A 23,053-nucleotide genomic window follows, 5' to 3' on the forward strand; every position below is an offset into this window, starting at 1 on the left:
GATATAGGGGCGAGATGTAGAAAATGGCAAAACAATTTAGAATAGAAGATATATATTCTTATTGATGAATAATAATCGAAATGTACAGGTTATGGATAAAAAAAGTATAACAGGAATAAAAAAGAAAAGCATGGTATAATGTATTGTGGAATCCAGTAAATTTGAAGTAACATATGCCATTGTCTTCTGGCCATAGGGTCATGAAACATACGTAGACTTCATTTTCAACCGCTTGTAGAATGTTTATCAACGGTGTAATTAATCTAAATACTTGCAAATAACATTTGTTTGAATTAATACTAGAACATTTTTAAAATAAACTTTAATTGCTTGATATCCACAACATTAAAGGATAATATAAATTTAGACTTAAGCTAAAGATGTTTCATGATCCAAGGGCCAGGTTGAATACTAAATAAAAAAGAATTGATTTGTGTTGTTGTTGCTTGATTATTATGTTATCTATGCAGAGATTACTCTACGTTTTGGGAGAAACTGTCTTTCCTGGAGGAATGCAGGTGGTTTCACCCTGATTTCTTGTTTGCTTTGAGTGGTTTCACCCCAATTACTTGTTTATGCTGAGTGGATTTGACCCAGTTGGGTTTACCCATAATTATTGTCTGTTTGTCGGATGGTCATTTGTTCAATAGGCTAATGATAAGCAGCGTAATAAAAATTAAATATGAAGGCTGTCCTTTGTTCATTTACATGAATCTATTCAAAAGTTTTGTTTGCTATATGATTTTTTTTTTAAATTGCTATATGAAGCTGTATTCATTGCAAATAAACTGTTATAATTTTTTTTCTTTAACTAAAAAATTATAGGAAAATATTAAAGAATGGAGGCGTACAGGGCGAGAATAATCCCCCGCTCTGAAAGAAGACCTCTCTCAATTCTGAAAGTAGTTTTTTTTTCTCAAAATTAAATGGTTTCTTTAATTTTTTCACATCAAATTCTGTATTTCATTGTTTAAATAATTTATCAATAATTTATTTTTCACTCGTGTTTTTAAGACATTTGAAAACAAAAAAAAAAAGCTTCATGAATGATTCGAACTCTCTCCATAGCGCAGGTTTGGTTCAAGACCAACCGCTTTAACCATTACGCTACGAAGTATATACATTGTTTATGTCTTTCAGTGTGATTTAAATGAATGGGTTCGTTCAAGCGTAAATGTTTTCAGAAAAGTTCGATTTTCATATCTAATGGGTTCAGATTCCATTTTTTGGACAAATGAAATAGATTTCGCATTTACATTTTCAACAACTAAGTGTTCACAAAGAATGGAGACTTGACCCATTCATGTTCAAAATTCCTTTTTGATAGCTCTACTAAACCCATTTTCCACTAAATTTGCTGAAATGTCAACTTTGAAATAAAGATTATCAAATGATAAGTCGTTCAGTAAAATAAAATAGTAGAATGATTTGAAGATGACATTTACTGAGAACATGATTTTAGAAAAATATAACATTTCTGTGAATTTTGAAAATTGAATCATTTTGTCTCAGAGAGGGGGATTGTACACACCTTATACGCCCTCTTTCTTTATTTAGGCCTTATTTATTTGTCAATTTGAAATATGAACCGATATGTGTTGCATTAAAAATTTGTAAAGAATTTCATTCTATATCTGATATTGAAATGTTGTTTAATTATCTACTGGGGTAATTATTACTGTGAATAAGTCTCTTAAAAAAGAACATATAAATTTATTACCTGTTACAGTGTAGTTAAACGAGGTGAAACCACTTGGTGCATTCACTTAATTGGGGCGAACCCACCAATTACATTCTAGAAAAATAGGGAAAATTAGCCAGGGTTGGAGGACCAGTCCAAATAGGCAGATCTAGAGGGGGGGGGGGTACGAGATTGCAAAAAAAAAGAAGAAAGTCCCAAGTTTTTGTTGGGTTTACATGTCTACATGTATATGTAAAATGTACGTTATATTAACTTTACCTCTTCACCTTCAACCCCCCCCCCCCTTTCAAAAATTTTCTAGATCTGCGCCGTCCAACGGGTGCAGGGTGAGCCCTGCTGGGAGGTCCAGTTTAATATCAGCATTTTTATGACCATTTAAAGTGCATAAAATAGCAAATTAAACTACATTTCACACCTGATGATAATTTATTTCTTTTAATTTACAATTTTTTAAAATAAAAGAAATATTTGAGCTTTTTATTATTGTAAGGGAAATTTTTACTCATTAAAGGGGAAAATGGGATATTCAGGGAAAATTTTCTCTTAGGGAAAATACCCAAACATTGGTAATACTCTGGGTAAATATGCCTGTACAGTAACAATGAATTATCTTGATTGGAAATTGTATGCTAAAGATTTAATTATTTTATTTGGCACTTTTTGAAAAAAAAATAATGTCCTCCTTAAGAAGGGGGGGCATATTGGTTTGCTGCTGTCTTAGGTCGGTTGGGAGTGGGAAATCAGTTTCCATTCACTATCTTCGCAACTTTCACACAATGAAATGAAATTTTGTATACAGGTATATCTCATAATATATACAAGTTCTGTTTTGGTAATGATCACACCATTATGCCCCCTTGGACTTAGAAAAATTCTGATCATTTGCAAATTGTCAATTTTGTTCAACGATTGCACATACTGGAATGAAATTTGGTATACTGGATTAATGAAAATCTAGGAAAGTGTTATTTGATCACAATTTGAGTATGTCACTTAGACTTAGAAAAATTACAATTATTTGCAGTTTCCTTTCATGGATCTTTGCAGAGGTTGAGATATGAAATTTAGTATACAGATTTATCATATGAATATTAGGTTTAAATTGATTGGAATAAAAATATTCTTGACAGAGTTGTGTCAAAAGCCCTTTAAAAAAATTATAATTATTTGCAGTTTCCTATCATTATCTTTGCAAAGATAGCACATACTGAAATGAAATATGGCATACAGATTTATAAGAAAAATATCTAGGTCAAGTTCTGTTTTGGGTAGATGGCACCATTTTTGACAGAGTATTGGACGTGGAAAAAATTTAAGTTAATTTTGTTAAGGTCAACAGTCGTGGCAACAAAAATACAGTGATGTTCATTGAAATGGTAAAAAGTTTCATTTGAATTGAACATATGTTTTTTTCTTGTATGTCATCAAGTGTTGCATAACCTTGTGCCCATTTCTTTAAAAGAAAAAAAAATGAGATAGCAATTCTCTGTGCAATATTGTTTTAAGACAATCCCACTTTGAGACTTAGCATGTATCAAAACCTGGTTATACCCCCGCAAACGAAGTTTGGGGGTATATAGGAATCACCTTGTCCGTCTGTCTGTCTGTCTGTTAAAACGTGTCCGGTTCATATCTTTCTTTCGGAGGGACATAAGAATCTACTACTCCACACAAAGATTGCCCATGACCTGAGGGTGTGTCATGACCTTGACCCAAGGTCATTTGGGGAAGTTCAAGGTCACTGGAAGAAAAATTTCATAATTTGTGTCCGGTCCATATCTTTCTTATGGATAAACTTGGTAGGTTCTCATTTCACACAAAGATTGCCCATGACCTAAGGGTGTGTCATGACCTTGACCCAAGGTCATTTGGGGAAGTTCAAGGTCACTGGAAGAAAATTTTCATAATTTGTGTCTGGTCCATATCTTTCTTATGGATAAACTTGGTAGGTTCTCATTACATTCAAAGATTGCCCATGACCTGTGTGTCATGACCTTGACCCAAGGTCATTTGGGAAGTTCAAAGTCCCTGGAAGTAAAATTTCATAATTTGTGTCCGGTCCATATCTTTCTGATGGATAAACTTGGTAGGTTCTCATTTCACACAAAGATTGCCCATGACAGTTCAGTTTTAAGTGTGGCATTTTACTTTTCTGTTTTGGTTTAATTACTTAAATATACTGACTATCATTTGTTTTTACTGGAAGGCGTATATTGTTTTTGTCCTGTCTGGTCTGTTTATCTGTTTGTCTGTTGGACTTTAACCTTGGCCATAACTTTTGAATAATAAGAGATAGAGACTTCATATTTGGTATGCATACTCCACTAATAAAGTCCTTTCAAATGACATCAAGGTCAATGACCTTGTGACCTTGACTGTGACCTATATGCTAAAATTAGCTTTTTCCACTGTTTGTCATAACTTTTTAACCTCATAGGATGGCTTGGTAGTTTCATTTCACACAAAGATGCCCAATGACCCTTGTGTTTCATGACCTATGACTAAAAAGCTTTTTCACTTTTTGGAAGAAAAATTTCATAATTCATGTGTGACCTTGACTTGACCTATATGCTAAAAATAGCTTTTTACACTTTTTGCCATAACTTTTAAACCATAGGAGATAGGGACTTCATATTTGGGATGCATACTCCACTGATTAAGTTCTTTCAAATGACACCACGGTCAATGACTTTGTGACCTTGACTGTGACCAATATGCTTTAGATTTTTTGAACTTTATTATCATAGTGTTTTACAAACACATATTAATTAAAAATATGATGATAATATGTCAATTGATTACTCGATTTATTTGATTGGTCATTTTAAAAATGGGTTAAAAATTTTGAAATTGTGCAAAACTTGAAAGAAAAGTTTATTTTATCTATTCTTTCCTCCCTTTTCTATTATATAGAAGGATGTACAGTTGAGTCATGGTAATCAGGATACTTCACATTACTGATGAGGTGTGTTAGAAACAGAATGTTTAGATCTACAAGTAATTTGGGATTAAATTCGGTATTCCTGATGCTTCATAAACCAAGATTCTAAGAAGTGTCCCTATTAACAAGGCTTGACTGTACATCCGTTGTATCTATATTCATTATTAACTTTATCCTTTGCAGATGCCTAGAAGAAAGTATTGGCGGATGAGTGGTGCCAGGAAAGAGATACAGACTGACAAGACTGAGGAGACTGGCCTCATGAAAAACAGTAAAACAATGTCTGACCTGGACTTGACTGAGGAGACTGGCCTCTTAAAAAACAGTAAAACAATGTATGACATTAGAATGACTGAGGAGACTGGCCTCGTGAAAAACAGTAAAAGCAATGTTGACCTGAGGAGCCTGCCCTCAGGTTACAAAAAAACAGGAAAACCAAAAAACTTGTGAAAAATCTGCTGAATGATGAACAAATTTTGAATGAACTATGTGAAACAAATCTGCTCAATGAATCTCATGAAAAGAATTTGCAAAACATTACTGAACAAAAATTGACAAACAATGCCTCAATCACTAAAACTGTACAACATAATCATGGTGTAATGGCTGAAGAAGGCAAAGCACTTAGTCATGCAATCAACCAGGTATGCAATACAAAATTTGTATTTGGGTCATTTCATCAAGGGGATGCAAGGTTTTCATCATTTTCTAGAGGAAGCCAGTGTACCTGCAATGCGCTTACTATGCTGATAAAAAGTTATGAAGGATTTTCATTTTCAACAGAATTTATTGATAGCACTTTAATAGCAGGAGATCAGGTTTATGTTATGTTGGTCAAGAATTTGCAGCAAAGACAAATGTTTCTTAACAAACTACTTAAATTTGATGATTTGCCAAGTACCTTAACTTTAGGAGAAAATCATCATGTCATTGAGAAATTTGAAACCATGTGGGGAATACTTGTCTCTGAAGAACAAATTAGTCAAGTGAAATCATTGCATCAAGCTTTAGAAGAGGCATTTCAGGTTTCTAGATATTTGCTGATAATGATAGGGGCAATTTGTTCTGGTATATACAAAGTGTCAGACAATGAATTTTACTTTTTTGACTCTCATTCACATGACAGTGCTGGCATGTCTGCCTGTGATGGTAAATCAGTACTAGTACAAAGCAAGACTATTGATGATTTGGTGTCTTATTTGTACAGTATGTATAACAGCATGCATATAGATTTTACAACACAGTTTGAAATCTTACCAATCTCAATTAAGACTTTGCATCATAGTTTTCCAGAGAAAAGCCCATTGCAGAAAAGATTTTACAAAATGGATGATCATCTCTCATCTGTGACAAAATCGGATCAAAACCCATGCAGAAAAGTGTATATGAGAGATTACATGAGGAGAAAAAGACAGAATGTACAATTTAAGCAATTAGAAAGAAACAAAGAAACACATGCAAAAAAGTTACGAAGACAAAATGATGATATAAAAAGCAGAGAAACTGAAATTGAAACATTTGCAAGGAAATTGAAAAGGCAGAATGCTGAAATAAGACAGAAAGAAAATGAAAGAGAAGCAGCTGCTAGAAAGTTAAAGCGACAAGATACTGAAATTAAAAAGAAAGAAAGGGAAATGGATAAGCTTGCAAGAAAGTCAAAGCGACAAGATGCTTTAATTAAGGAGAAGGAAAGGGAAATGGATAAGCTTGCAAGAAAGTCAAAGCGACAAGATGCTGTAATTAAAGAGAAAGAAAGGGAAATGAATACTGCAGGTAGAAAGTTAAAGCGACAAGATGCTGAAATTAAAAAGAAAGAAAGGGAAATGGATAAGCTTGCAAGAAAGTCAAAGCGACAAGATGCTGTAATTAAAGAGAAAGAAAGGGAAATGAATACGGCAGGTAGAAAGTTAAAGCGACAAGATGCTGAAATTAAAGAGAAAGAAAGGGAAATGAATACTGCAAGTAGAAAGTTAAGGCGACAAGATGCTGAAATTAAAGAGAAAGAAAGGGAAATGAATACAGCTGGTAGAAAGTTAAAGCGACAAGATTCTCAAGTTAAAGAGAAAGAAAGGAAAATGGATAAGTTTGCAAAAAAGTAAAGCGACAAGATGCTGAAATTAAAGAGAAAAAAAGGGAAATGAATACAGCTGGTAGAAAGTTAAAGCGACAAGATTCTAAAGTTAAAGAGAAAGAAAGGAAAATGGATAAGTTTGCAAAAAAGTTAAAGCAACAAGATGCTGAAATTAAAGAGAAGAAAGGGAAACAAATACGGCTGGTAGAAAGTTAAAGCGACAAGATACGAAAGTTAAAGAGAAAGAAAGGGAAATGAATACTAAAGGTAGAAAGTTAAAACGTCAGAATGTTAAGGTGCAAGAGAAAGAGGACAGTAGAGTTTCTAAAAGAAAATGCCCAGAAAATCCAACTGTTCTTGAAAAGGAAAGGTTAAGAAAGCAAGCTAAACGAAGTAACATTTCATTCAGAGAAAATGAGAGATTCCTAAATAGGGAACAGAAACAGAAGCAAAGAGCAGATAAAGAATATTGTGAAAAAGTAAATGAACGACAGAGACAGAAAAGATTTGGAGCAGATATAGTTGATTGCATTGAACAATTTCATAAACAGATTAGACATGGTCCAATTTTTGTATGCTCATGTTGTCAGCAAACATGGTTCAAAGAGAGTGTTTCTAAAGTGGAAAACATCAAACTAGATAATGAATGTAAGAACAAGTTTCTCACAAGCACTGTGTCTGTTGAAAATGTGGAATGGATTTGCAATACTTGCTGTTCATCAATAAGAGAAAACAAAATTCCAAAGTTGTCTGTCTTAAATGGTATGATGTGGCCACTTAAGCCATTGGAATTAGATTTGTTTCCTTTAGAAGAAAGGCTTGTATCTCTGAGAATACCTTTTATGCAAATAAGAGAGTTGCCAAGGGGTGGACAATATTCTGTAAGAGGAAATATTGTGAATGTTCCTGTTGATATTCAACCTACTGTAAATAGCCTGCCAAGAAAATTAGATGAAAATGTCACAGTTCCTGTCAAATTAAAGAAAAAGTTGTCATATCAAAAATGTGATTATCATGAAAATGTACGACCAACAAAAGTACTGATGGCGTTGCACTGGCTTATGAACAATAGTGACTTTTACAAGAATGCAAATATCAATGTTGATGACAACTGGTTTCAAGAAATAACAACCTCAGCAAGTGAAATTGTTCAGGAATTAGTGAAAACACAAGAGAGAAGCAACCAAAATACTGATGATGATGATGACCGTTGATGATGATGATGATGAATTCTGTGAAGTACATGGAGTTGGTAGAGATGGCAATTGTGATACTATGTTAGATGATGCTTCACGAGACATGAATCAGATTTACACATTTGCTCCAGGTGAAGGACAACGTCCACTTAGTTTATATCAAGATCAGACAGCTGAGTATTTATCATTTCCAACAATTTTTTGTGGAAAGGGAAGATTACAAGATGATGAAAGACAAGTACGTGTGTCCTATGCAGATATAGCTAAATGGGAATTGAGGAGTGTTGATAGACGTGCTGCCCAGTCTGTTCCAAATTTGTTTTTCAAGTTGAAAAAAATACAAATGAAACAAGTTACAGACAAATGCAATCTGGCTCTTAGAAAATGCAAAACCAAAGGAAAATCCATGACAGCAAATGAAATGAAGAATCCTGAAAATGTGAATAATCTTGTTAGACATGATGAAGGTTTCTTTGTGTTCCGACAATTACGAAATTCACCTGCATATCTTGAGACTAGAAAAAAAGATGTATTTGCTATGATCAGACAGTTAGGTCTACCAACATGGTTTATGTTTCTGTCAGCTGCAGATACCAGATGGAATGATCTCATCAGAGCACTTGGAGTGTTAAATGATGGAAAAGAATACACTGATGAAGAAATCGACAGTATGACTTGGTTTGAAAAATCAAAATTAGTACAAAAAGATCCAATCACTTGCTCCAGGTACTTTGATCATAGATTCCGTATGTTTATGAATTCAGTGTTGAGAAGTGATCACCATCCAATTGGGATTGTAAAAGACTTCTTCTACAGAACTGAATTTCAGCAAAGAGGATCACCACATATTCATATGATTGTTTGGATAGAAAATGCACCAAAATATCATGAAAACAATGAACAGGAAATAGTTAATTATGTAGATAATTACCTGAAATGTGAAAAGAATGTAGAGGATGATTTGACTGACTTGCAAGTGCACAAACATTCACAGACATGCAAAAAGAGAGGTAAAGCTGTATGTCGATTTGGTTTTCCCCTTCCACCTCTTAAAGAGACTTTGATTTTGGAGCCACTTGAGTGTGATGTTGATAAGTACAAGAAAATGTATGATGATATTCAAAAACAGCTCAATGATATGAAAAATGGATGTGATTTGCCCTACAAGGAACTCCTGAGCACAGTACTTAAGATATCTGAGGAAGATTACATTAAATGCATTAGAAGTTCACTGAGAGGTCCAAAGGTTTTTCTAGAGAGAAAGCCATGTGATATGAGGGTAAACTCATACAATAGTGTTGTTCTTGATGCTTGGAAAGCTAACATTGACATTCAGTATATTTTGGACCCATATGCGTGTGCAATGTATATTGTTTCTTATATAAGTAAATCACAAAGAGGGATGAGCGATTTACTTAACAGAGCTGCAAAAGAAGCTAGAGAAGGAAATCTTGACATAAAAAGACAGGTACGTCATATTGGAAATCATTTTCTGAATAGTGTAGAAGTTGGAGCACAAGAAGCAGCATATTTAGTGTTACAAATGCCAATGACAAAAGCTTCAAGGGATGTTGTTTTTATCAACACAAGTCCATCAGATGACCGAGTAATTCTCATCAAAACAGATGCTGAATTGGAAAAGTTGACACCAAATTCTACAGATGTTGAATGCAGCAATGTAATTAAACGGTATGCAAAACGCCCAAAGCAGCTTGAAAACTGGTGCTTAGCCGATTACGTGTCACAGCTAGATGTTGTATTTCCTAAAGATACTGAAAAAGAGTTCGCTGAAAATGAAGTGAATGATGATGATCAGGACAATCAGTCAGATGATGACAATTCAGATCTTGATTTTGGTGAAAGTGATACACTAGTTACACTGAGAAATGGCATAAAGATCAGACGTCGTAAAATACCAAGGGTAATTAGATATGTCCGATTTAATATCAAAACTGATCCAGAAAATTACTACCGAGAAAAACTTATGTTGTTCATGCCTTGGAGAAATGAATCCACTGATCTTATATCAGGAACGGACACATTTGAGAAGTCATTTCATCTGAAGAAGTCGTTTCTTACACACAAGGTCAAGGAATATGAATTCAATGCTGAACAGCTTGATGCAGCTTTGCAAATGGCAAATGAGGACTTTTCAGAAGCTTTTGATGAATTGGCACCAGATGTTCAGCAAAGAGAGGCTGAAGATGAAAATGAAGGATCTCTTGAATCTGAAAACTTTGTTCAATTTAATCCTGAGAGGCCTATTGAACAGAGACAGTATGATATAGGATCTGACCTTGGCATTCCATCAACAAGACAAATAACTGAAGAAAGTTCTGTTAGATTACCAGACAATGAATACTTGAAACTTTTAGGAAGTCTAAATGTAAAGCAGCGGGAATTTTTCAATCATGTCTTGCACTGGTTAAAAACCAAGACAGAACCTATTTATTCATTTTTATCTGGAGGTGCTGGTGTTGGCAAATCTGTTTTGATAAGAGCACTTTATCAAGCTCTGCACAGATATCTATGTTCCACAGAAGGAGAAAATCCAGATGACATAAGAGTACTTCTTTGTGCTTATACTGGCAAGGCGGCATACAACATTGGAGGAGCAACTATAGCATCTGCTTTCCATCAAAAAATTAATCAAAGCCAACAAAGTTTGCACTGTGACGAATTGAACACTTTTCGTACAAAGTACAAAAACCTAAAATTGATCATTATTGATGAGATATCAATGGTTGGAAATAGATCATTAGCACTCATTGACAGTCGTCTACAACTTCTCACAGGCATCAAGAAACCATTTGGTGGTATAAGTATCATTGCTGTTGGTGATTTTTTCCAACTTAAACCTGTGATGGACCGTTGGATCTTTCAAGATTTAAATCATGATGCTCAAGCTCTTGCAAACAATCTCTGGAAGGAGCATTTTTGCATTTTTGAGTTGGATGAAATTATGCGCCAGAAAGACGATCTTGAGTTTGCTCAACTTCTAAATCGCCTTCGTTACAATATCATGACAGAAGAAGATATGAATGTAATACACAGATGCATGATAACGGAAACAAGTGACAATTATCCACATCATGCTCCTCATCTCTTTACACAGAATTCAAAAGTAGATGCATACAACAATCAGTTGATTGAAAAACTTGAAGGAGAAAAGGTTACAGTGAATTCAGTGGATACAGTTCTAAAGGATTATTCAAAGGAACTTAAGGAAAAACTGCTGAGATCTCTATCTAAAGCAGATGATGTTAGCAAAACTGCTAATTTGATGCAAAAACTGATTCTTGCTATTGGGATGATCTATGATATCTCAGTCAATGTTGATGTATCTGATGGTCTAACAAATGGGTCAACATGTAAGGTACAATTAATTGAAAGAAGTTTAGAAGGAATATCAAGACCAAGCATTGTGTTGGTAAATTTTTTTGATGCAGCCATTGGAAAAATTACTCGCAAGAAATACAAACATTTGTATCATGATGGGATTAATGTGGACTGGACACCAATTTTTGAAGTTCAGAGGTCTTTTGTATTGAATTACAATACTTTTCAGAGAATTCAATTTCCGTTACGCCCAGCTGCAGGGAAAACAGTTCATAAAGCGCAAGGTTGCACTGTTGATGAAATTGTAATTGATTTGTCTCAGACTAGAGTGAGGAAAAATGCACATATTCACTATGTAGCACTAAGTCGAGTACGATCAGTGAATCATCTGCACATCCTAAACTTCAATGAGCAGGCATTGGCTATGGATGAACAAGTGGTAGAGGAAATGGAAAGAATGAAAAAAGATGTGCCGCTGCTACTTTGTTACGTCCCATTATACCAAGTTGATTTTAATTCTTTTAAAATTGCTTTCAACAACTGTAGATCACTTCATAAACACTTCCAACAAATTCAAGATGAACCAAATATTGTTGCATCAGATGTAGTTGGATTCTCAGAGACAAGATTAACTAGTGTTGATGTAGCTGAAAATTATCAACTGCAGGGATACACAGCAGTATTTAACCATGAGACTACAGATAATATGGACAGGCGCCCATATCATGGAACAGCAGTTTATGTGAAAAATGTCTACAACACAACCTGCATCTCAAAGCTGAACACTGGTTCTATGGAGTTCATCATGGTAAATATACATGTAAACCAAAGTAGAGATGTCCAAGTTGTAGTTATTTACAAATATCCATCTTGCTCTTTTGGGGAATTCAAACAGGATATGAATGTGCATATAAAGCCCTTGATTGATGAACAGAAAGACTTGGTATTCCTTGGAGATTTTAATTTTGATTTGTTTGCTGGGCATACAGACTTTCTAACTTTTATGGAGAGAGGCTTCAGCTGTAAACAAATTGTGAGTAAGACTACTCATGACTTTGGTTCGAAACTTGACTTGATTTTTACAAATATATCACCATGTGAAACAGATGTGATTGAAGCATACTGGTCAGATCATAAAATGGTGTACTGTGCATTTGATAAGACGTAAGCACTGAATACAATGGGGCACGAAAGTAAAAAAGAGCAGAGGGAGATCCATAAATATGCCCCCTCCCTCATCCCTTTGTCCAATCTTAGTATACCCCTCAAAGTTTTAGGGGTATACTGGATTCAACATGTCCATCTGCCTGTGTCTTAATTTGTCAAAGTTAATTTTATTTAATATGCTGTCATGACCAGCAGCTAAAATGATTTAGATCAAGGTCACAAAGTTTATATGTTTATATTTTTGGTTTTGGGTGAATATTAGGTTATATATACTTTGGCAAATTAAGGTTCCTTTTGAAAAAGTCAGATCTGTTGTGATCTCATTGGATGTAATGATAATGTACAAGATCATTCAGTAATATGACTAAGAAGTTATGTATTCTTTGATCCAAAACATTTTAAAGCTTGAACAGTGGGTAATTGTGTTCTTGAATCACTGGAGATTAACATGACCTTCAGCTAATTACACGTCAGCAAAATTCAGGCCATCCCCTTGGCCATTTGCAATAATTGTAGCTAGGTTGCAGAGATTGAAGTATGTCTTCTCTTATTCCCTTGTTGGGGTATTAGCCCTATTTGGACATTTTTTTTTAAACAACCCACTGTTTGAAAATTTGAATTTTGTACTTAATATCTTTGTATTATTAACTTCTGTTATTAGATGAAGACATTTACCTTTTAGACTTGACTGTTAATTACATATTATTGAATTCTTATTGTATTTGTATATGTATATATGTTTACTTTCTTAAGATTTTAATTGTATAATTTCATATTTTTTGCTATGACTACAATTTGTGCTAAATTCTTAATGCATATTTAAATTAAAATGAAAGGTTGTCATATTCACGAATAATTGCATTTTTGGCTATTGTCAGTTGATCAACTGTTGATTTTATATCAAAAAATTTGTACAATTGTTAACATTTCTTTAATCCACATGTATATGTGTAACAACTCTACTGAATGTCTTATAAGTTTGTGAATTTTTTTTTTACAAGTTATCATCTACATGTTCATGTATATTCAAAATAATAGTGCATAATATCACTTTGTAGAATATTGTATTGGATATATATCTATGCTGTGTACAATTCAGTGTACATGTGTATTACCATTTATAGAGTTCATATGTCTTACATGTACAAACAATAATTATGTTTCAGAAATTGAGAATCATCTGTCCCTTAATTTTATTAGTATGACTTTTGCATTTAAATACCGACAACACAATTTTGTGTTGAGAACTCTTTTATCCTGATATGTTGTAATATTTCTTGAAGAACATTGAAGGACACTCTTTGATAGACTGTAGTGATTGTGACTCTAGAGCATTCTATTAATTGTGATTCGATCTGACTCTTCCAGCTATAGCATACTTTGTGTGATACCCATCTTCTCATAATTAATGCCAGATATATCATTGCAAAAATTAAATGTGTCACCTTAGAAAATGTGGAAATCATAAGTTGGATGTCTCCATTGACTGCATGCCTTTAATCTTTTGCTGAAATATTTTTTTTTTTGCACTATTGCACTATTAATAATAATAATTCTTATTTGTACTATGAACTTCAATGGAAATTATGCTTCTTAAAAACAACTTGTGTAAATAACATACAATGCTTACAATTTTAAAATGTCACTACATTGTCACCGTTGAATTTTATGTATGAAAACTCAGATTCCCTGATTCAAATAAATAAGACATATCAGGTCATGTAGATTTTTCTGAACGTCAGGTGCATTAAGATCAAATTTAATGTGTACAAAATCTATGATTTAAAGGTAAGTATGGAAAGAGGGGGTCAATGGCCAGCCCGTAAAGGGAGGTAAACCTACCTCTTTTAGAAGACAAAAAAAAAATGCTGATGAATATAATTGCACATACAATATGCTACATCTGTAATGAAAATTTAAGAGGAATAAAAGCGCCCCCATAAATTGTTCAACAAGATTCTTTGAATCAGGGGTTCTGGTAATGCAATTATGTAAACATAAGGTACTATGCATATTGGTAAAACTTGAAAAATCTTACTTTTTCAATCACTTACTGTTACACATAAACCTTTCCCGTTTTCGCTTTCATTGGGAAAGGTATGTATATTGTGCGATTGTATTTTTTAAAAAATGATTTATATATTTTAGACAAATATGCATATTTTGACTGCATTTTCAAATGTTTTTCCAATGCTTTATACAGTATACTCTTTATTAAGATTTATTGTCATTTACAATCATTATGTTTTAAATTTAATTATACATCTACTGATTTAATGATGTTTTTGATTTAATTACTACCTGGTACTTCACATGTATGTATGTGCATGATTTAAGTTTCAAGATAAGAAATGTATTTAAAAATAATGTATATTCTATTATCAAATGTGTCAACATAGTTTAATATGTATCATCTTGTTTTGAACATTTTATATGTTAATTTACTCATATTGTTTCCTGCAAATAATTACTCAAGAATTGCATAACTTTCTGAATAAAGTTTTTAGCATAACCATGTATTTTTCTTGTTTGCTGAAGAAAGTTAGTAACTGATTGCACTTGTCAAGCTGAATGCAAAATGCAGTAATTATAATGAACATTCTTTGGCTCATAAATGGAATTACAGTATGTGCATGTATGTCTGAGGCCTAAAAAGAACACAATTAGTCAGATTGGAATTTAAGCATCCAAATCATTAAAATGGATTCGATATACTTGTATCATGACCCATTTGGGTTCAGTTTTAATGATGCAAAAATATAAACTCATAAAATATTTCAAGTCAGGAGACGTAATAAAAGAAAAAAAAACGTTCTAAATTTGAAAAGATGGCTCAGGTGAGCGATGTGGCCCATGGGCCTCTTGTTTTTTTGCGTGTTGGAAATTTTGCGAAAAAGGGGTAGATTAGTACAGTTTTTATTTTGTTATTTTTTATGATTGAAGATCATATTGTTTAAAATGGTAATGTTTTTATGTCAAATTATAGCTGACGTAAATTCTGCGTGTTTTATATTTTGCGTATTAAAAATGATCGCAAAAAAAGCGAAAAATAGATCATCGCGAAAAAAAACGGATATACGGTAAGTTGCTGATGAAAAAGTCAGCCATATTGACTCAGGTGAGCATTGTGGCCCATGGGCCTCTTGTTCAACCCATTCACAGAATTATGGCAATGCACCAAAATTTATATAAACATTTTCCTGTATTCTGAATTGTTTACCACAAACGGTCATTTTACTTAGTTTCTGCTCTTACAACATTGGAAATCTTCATTAATGTGTGCATGGTTTGGTAAACAAGACACAATGATCTCAAGTGTGAAACATTTCCTGTGATTATTACTATGTTGATTTGAAATGAACCTTTAATATTGTTTTCTGGATGAAATTCTCTGTAATCTCTACATGTACATTGTATTTTTATTTAAAATTATTTTGATAAAAAAGAGTTACTAAAATCTCGAAAGTCTTTCAAATTTGCTCAACTGGTGTAACTTTAACAATGCTGATCTTTACCAGATTTCCCCTTTGTAATACCTATTGTGGCCCCACTCTATGTGTGGGGGTCATGATTAGGACAATTTTGAATCTGCACTACCCCCAGGATGCTTCCACATGAGTTTTATCTTTCCTGTCCCAGTGGTTCTTGAGAAGATTTTTCAAGTTTTCCCTATATATTCCAATGTAAAAGTTGGATTCCCTATCATGGCCTTGCCCTAACCCTGGGGTCATGATTTGATAAAAAATTGGAATCTACACTATCCCAGGATGCTTCCATGCAATTTTTAGCTTTTTTGGCTCAGTGGTTCTTGAGAATAAGATTTTTAAAGATTCTACTTTTCCTATTTATTTCAACATAAAACTTGGATTCCTTATTGTGGCCCAACCCTACCCCTGAGGGCCATGATTTGAACAATTTAGAATCTACACTTACCTGAGGATGATTCCACATAAGTTTCAGCTTTCCTGGCACAGTGATTTTTTGAGAAGAACATTTTTATAAAGATTTTTTAATATATATTTCAATATAAATTAACTTTAATTCCCTATTGTTGCTCTGCCCTACACCCCCTTATTTTATTTATTTAGAATCTACATGTACACTACTCCAGGATGTTTCCACATAAGTTTCAGCTTGTATTAACCCAATGGTTCTTGAGAAGGAGATTTTTTAATGACCCTACCCTATTTTGATCTTTTCTTGATTATCTCCCCTTGTAATGGGGCTTGGCCATTCATTTGAACTCCCCTTCAACCTAGGATGCTTTATATCAAGTTTCCTCAAGTTATTAATGATAGTTAATCACATGAATGCTGAAGTCCTCTCTTAAGGGGTTTTATTTATTATCATAAGGAGCATATTATGTGTGGAAAGTTGACAGTTGTTTGGAATTATTAACCTGGTGAGGACCTTATATGGAATAGACATATGAGACAGAATTGGCACATACCTTATAAAATGTAGAACACAAATGATATACATGTGATAATGAAATATTGTAGAACAAAAAGTGGGAAAAAATAATTCTACAGTTATTATGCTGCCTTTGTTATTTCTGTTTTCATCTTTCATTAATTGTCATCTGACCCATTAAACTTCTGAACATTTAAGACAAAATATAAACTTCTGGGTCAATTTTATATCAAACAGGTGCTTCAAACTAACCTCTGGTTGTTCTAGTAACACTGATAAGATACATGTAACACACCTTCTTCTCACCAATCTGAATTAAGTACCTGGGTAGACAGAGAGATTAGTGATGATGTGCATTTTATTGCTGATAACCTTGAATTTTGGAAGGCCCTGAACAGAACAGTCATTATCAAAATCAAGGTCACATGGTGATGTTCAGGGGCAAATCATGAAAGGGAGAGGCATGAAGCTAGTTAATGTCACTATGAAATATAAAAGAACATCTTATGCTGTAACATGTCACAGTAAAACTCGGTTATAACGAAATCACTGGGACCTATGAAATCACTTTGCTATATCCGTATAAGAAGAAATTCATTAAAGTCATATAGCTGGGGATCCAAGATAACTTTGCTATATCCATGAATTTGCAATATCCATTTTTATACTAACCGAGTTTTACTGTACTAAGTCTTGTCTTCTGCTGTTAAGTTTTGTTGGAATCAAAACAATATGAATAAATCAATTTATTTTTTCAGATGGCTACAAATAAAGGTTATTATAGAAACATGGTAGAACAAAGCCTTGGGAAGTACACTCTAGCTAATGATGAGATAGAGAGAGATCTTCACAGGTTAGACGCTGCATATACTGATAAAATAGAGTGAGACTTGAATGTCTGTATATAATGATAAAATAGAGAATGATCTACATTGGTTAGATATTCTTTCTGTATATAGTGATAAGCTGGAGTCTGTTTATAGTAATAAAATAGGACCCTCTGTATATAATGATAAGATAGAGTCTGTATATTGTGATAAAATAGAAAACTTTATAGGTTAGACATTCTGTATATAGTGATAAGATTGAGTCTGTATATTGTCATAAAAAGTCCACCTGTTAGTGATCCTTCGGATGAGACCATATAAACCAAGGTCTCATTTTGCAGTAGGTGCTGGCACGAAAAAATCACTCACTGCTCAATGGCCCTGAGTGCCAAATATAGGACAAAATTTGCAGCTCTCCAGCGTCCAATGGTGGCGTCTCCATATGAGTGAAAAATTCTCAAGAGGGATGTTAAACAGCATACACTGTACAAACAAACAAACTTCATGGGTTAGACATTCTGTATATAATGATAAGAGAGAGTGAGTTTGTATATACAGTAGTAATAAAGTAGAAAGCTTCAAAGATTAGAAAATCTGTATATTATGATAAAATAGAGTGAGACTTCAATGTCTGTATATAGTGATATCAATAATATAGAGATGTTCACAGGCTAGACAATCTGTTTGTAGTCATAGAATAGAAATGAAATGAGAGATATGCATGGGCTAGACAATCTGTATATTGTCATAAAATAGAGATGTTCACAGGCTAGACAATCTGTATATTGTTATGAGATGCAGAGTTTTACATTACAGATCTGCAGCAAGAAAAAGTTATAAATTGGTAAAATTTATAGACTGACAAAATGTCTTGTAATTAGACTGAGAATTTTAACGATCGTGGAAAATAGTTTAGTTTTCTCTATATTATTAGAATGTCTAACAGTGTATTATTTAAAATTGGAATTATTTTGATTATTGGAATTTGGGGTTTTCAAGAAAAAATCCCTTAGTTAGACTAACTTAGACAACTAACAAGAATTTCCATTGCATTTTGTGTAATTATTTGACTAACTTAGACAACTAACAAGAATTTCCACTGCAAATTGTTTTAGTTTGACTAACTTAGTCAACTAACAAGAATTTCCATTGCAAATTGTCTTAGTATTTGACTAACTTAGTCAACTAACACGAACATTTCTATTAAAATTTAGTTTAGTTAATAATTTTAGAATTTAAGTTTTTTTTCTATTTATTTTATAATTATCTTGTTTTAAATCATTTTATTTGTTTCTGGAATGTTGTTTGTGCTGGTGTTCTTTTTTTTTTTTTATTTTGCATGCATTTTATTTTTTGGACTTTGCCTAAAGTCAAGGCTTAGTCAGTTTTTTGTCAGTCTCAGCAGGGTTAGTTAGCGCACGCGTAAATGGGGTTAGTCATGCCAGGCACAACTAACCCCCCTACTGCGCATGCCTGGCTACTATCTAATCGTAGATTTTGATTAAAAACGTTCAAATTAACATCCCATCGTGAATAATGTTCAGTAAATACTCTCAAAAGATTTCAGAATCCTCACCAGCTTGCGTAAATTTCGTAATTCGTAACGTAGTTCACACTCAGACGCCGAGGGAAGGTCGTGTCATTTCGTTGTTTCCAATTTTTCACTAACCTTGCAGTTTGCATTCGAAAAATCCCATCCTTCGCGTCAACATTGCCAAGAAAATGCTGTAGTAAATAAAAATATGTTAACAATAGGAAAACATGCTTTAAAACGCGGAGAAACACGAAGATATACAGCCTCCTTCGATCTAACACAGCCAGTGCAGACACAGCTCGGCGTCACTTCCGCTGTGACGTCAGATTCATTCGTATTCAATCGTAGCTACTCGGCTATTTCCGAAATCCTCTTCGGGTCTTGATCTCCGATACGGAAAAAGACGAGTTTGATCCGACCGCCCCTGCATTGTGTAAAAGGAATATTGGGGTTTCATTTGTAACATACTTTGGACAGTGGTATCCAATATTTTATTAAATGTTAATTAATAGATATACATAAAGACTTGTGACGAGATTACTTCAAAACACGTATGAATTAGTATTAATCCACAATATTAACGTACCTTTCTTTTGCAGCTTTACGTTGTACATCACAGGTATATAACTCTGTCTCTCTAATTGTTCACAAAACTGTTTGTTCGTTTCAATGTTGAATTTAGTGTTTTTCCTGGTGAAGGTAAAGTTTATGTTCAGGTGTAATAATTATTCTAAAAAAAATATTTTGATAGAGGAATAAAAATCTGGAAGTGTAGGGAGACACCCCTTGATGATAGTGGACACATATATCAGAATATTTACGATACTACAATGTTTCAGTGCTTAAATGAAACCTAAAAGATTGAAGATTTTAGGTCCGCTTATGTCATTTCACTGTCAGTTAAGAGACGCATTTTAGGATGCAAATCTTGGGTTTAGGAAGAAAAAATGACGTATCATTGTATTGTTACGTCATAGAATATGTAGAGCTCTAAAAAAGGCGTGAGCATGTATATGTGCTGACCTATTACACACTTGTAAGCAAAACAACAGTATGATAATTTTTAAAAATGGAAGGGCATATATAAGTAATTGGGGGTCCGTCTGTCTGTGAGTTCGGTCGTCTATGACGCTTTGGGTACCATTATCTTATCCTCTACCCATGCACCTTTAGGCTACAATAGTCCGAAATAGCTAACCCCAAGGAATGTCGAGGTTTCATTTGTAACACACTTTGGACAGTGTAATCCAATTTTATAAAATGTTAATTAACAGATATACATAGACTTATGATGAGATTACCTCGAAACACGTAGTGTAATTAATTTTATGCACAATGAAAGAACGTACCTTTTCTTTTGCAGCTTACATTCCAGGTATTTCTGTCAATCTAAGTGTTTACCATGTTGACTCCCAATCGTTTGTTTATTCAGCATTTTAGTTTTTTTTTTACATTTAGTTTTAGTTGAGTTTTAATTTGTCTTCTTGATGGTTGTTTACGATCAGATGAAACATACTTATTTAACAGTTCCGTTTTTAAAAAGCGCTAAAAATTGTAACATTTAAAAAATAATCATAAATGATCCTGTACCATCCTGTATTGCATTCTTCTTTTTTTATTCTCTCTTTAAAGAATGTCCATTGCATTCTTCTTTTTTTATTCTCTCTTTGTTTTAATTTATTTTAACAGTGAAGAAAGTTAATCTCAGGTGATGGCCTATATATGAATAATCAAAATGCATGGTGCGGATCCAGCAATTTTTGAAGGGAGGGGGGGGGGGGTCGGTACCCCAAGCACTCATGCATAGAATTACATCACGGCCAATTCAAGCTACATTTATAAGAAGGGGGACCTCCAAGAACATTTGACACCCCCCCCCCAAAAAAGACTATAAAGCACACTTTTAAATCTCTGTGGCGGGGTATTCCGGTACATTACTTTCAAATGTTTGAATCTGCGTATTTTTCGACAACAAAAAATGTGGAGGGAACTTCCAAATCAAATATTAAGTAAAACCATAACAAGAGATTATTCTCAGAAAAAGGGAGCCCCCTCCATCTGCATACTTCGGGAACATTTAATTTTTAAGCGTTTTTCTTCATTGATTAAAAACATTTAGTAAAACCACAGCAAGGTATTATTCTTAGAAAAAAGGAATCTCCTCTATCGACATACTACGGGAACATTTCAAAAGTTTTTATTTTATGCATACTTCTAAACGTTATTTACGGGTACTTCTGAAGATGGTCCAAAACTGATATATATATTCTGGAATCTTCCTTGCATGTTACTTGTGGATGTTTTGAGCAAATCTCCCATGCAGAGTTGTCGTTTGTTCCTCTCTCATGCTGACACGTGAATGTATATGAGCCGATGGTACAGGGTGTTTCGGAGCCCTTAGCCGGGTTTGTGAAGGTACACGACGGAATTTAAAGCAAATGCGCGAAAATTTACAGATCTAGCGAGCAGAACGGACAGAGATTTTTCATATTTTCAAATTATTAGACATATTAATGTAAATATCCATATTACAGAAAAAATGTCTCTCTCTGTATCTCTCAGTGTGTGTGTACAAATATAAAGGGGGTCCAACCACCGAACCCCCTTTCTGCATCCGCCAATGATCAATGATCAAGGCCTTTTTTCTTACGAGATTTTTTCCACCACATCTTATTTAATTTTTTTGAAATAACAAACAAATATTGATATTTTCTAACTTTAAATATACGAGCAAAGCATTCGGTTCAGAGTAGATAGGGTATAATATATAGTCGTTGACTTCTTGAGTCAGATAGGGTATATAGTCGTCGACTTCTTGGGTCAGGAACTCCCTGGAATTTGTAGAGTTTTAAAATGAATATATTAAACCAAGTATCGTTGACTTCCAGAGCTTCATAGCTATAAATCCATTCCAACTTAACACATCGATGTTCTCTAAAGAAAAAAAATGGAGGGGGGGGGGGCACTTTTACTTGATTTAAACTATAAATTCAATAACTGCAAATTCAAGGAGTGGGGATCTCTTTTTTTTTAACTAAAAAAACTGGACAAAATCTACCCATTGCGCGGTTGCCGTGCGCAGAACAAGGGATTTTCCCCTGAAGAAGAGGGTATCCAAAACTGTCAACCCTATTTTTAAATAAAGTGCGGTAGACACCATACTATTTTGGGGGCGATAAAAGGGGCTGACGTATTCATCTGATAATTAGCCATGATTTCTTTAATCTCTTCATAAATATCTTGCAAAGCTTAAAAATTTTTGGACATTACAATCTATATGGGGTTGTTGTCGCTCGCGTGGCGCAGTGGTTAGAGCGTCGGCTCTAGAGTCGCGGAGAAAGGAATCAATCCTTACGTCGCGGGTTCGAATCCCACTGTGGGACGTGGAGACCGGTCCTTCGGATGAGACCGTATAAACCGAGGTCCCGTGTCGCAGAAGGTGCTGCCAGGAAAAAAGATCCCTCACTGCTCAAAGGCCCTGAGTGCCGAGCATAGGACAAAATTTGTAGCCCTCCACCGGCAAGTGGTGGCGTCTCCTTATGAGTGAAATATTTAGTATTCCCGAGAGGGACGTTAAACAACATACAACCAACCAACCATCTATAGGGGGTTGAGTTTCCCGAGAAGGTGCAAAAAGGGGGGATTCATCTACAATATTTTTTTCACACTGTAAATTAAATAATCCTCCACTTTCTATATTTCCACTATTAAAGAGTTAATATAATTCTTAGTGTACTCTTTTGTGAATAAGTCGGAGAATGTACACATCTCGCAGGATTTCTGGGACAAACGTGACATAAACATGTTAAAACAACACGTTGAATGTCGATCAAATCCTAACAAAATGCATACGAAAGTTTTTA

At 34.0% G+C, this 23,053-nt stretch overlaps 1 protein-coding gene across 1 annotated transcript in view; it reads left to right on the forward strand.

The window, feature by feature from the left end:
• LOC134264170 (TBC1 domain family member 9-like) overlaps window positions 1-23,053 on the forward strand; it is a gene marked incomplete at its 5' end in the record, with an annotated part of 102,277 nt that overhangs the window by 19,383 nt on the left and 59,841 nt on the right. The window contains one exon of the mRNA XM_062746469.1: window positions 17,588-17,682. Coding sequence (XP_062602453.1) covers window positions 17,588-17,682 — 95 coding nt within the window. The remainder of the gene's footprint in view (window positions 1-17,587; window positions 17,683-23,053) is intronic.

The sequence above is a fragment of the Saccostrea cucullata genome, unplaced genomic scaffold (genome assembly GCF_032062105.1).
Source record: "Saccostrea cucullata isolate Sc308-1 unplaced genomic scaffold, CSIRO_AGI_Scuc_v1 ctg4407, whole genome shotgun sequence".
Taxonomy (NCBI): domain Eukaryota; kingdom Metazoa; phylum Mollusca; class Bivalvia; order Ostreida; family Ostreidae; genus Saccostrea; species Saccostrea cuccullata.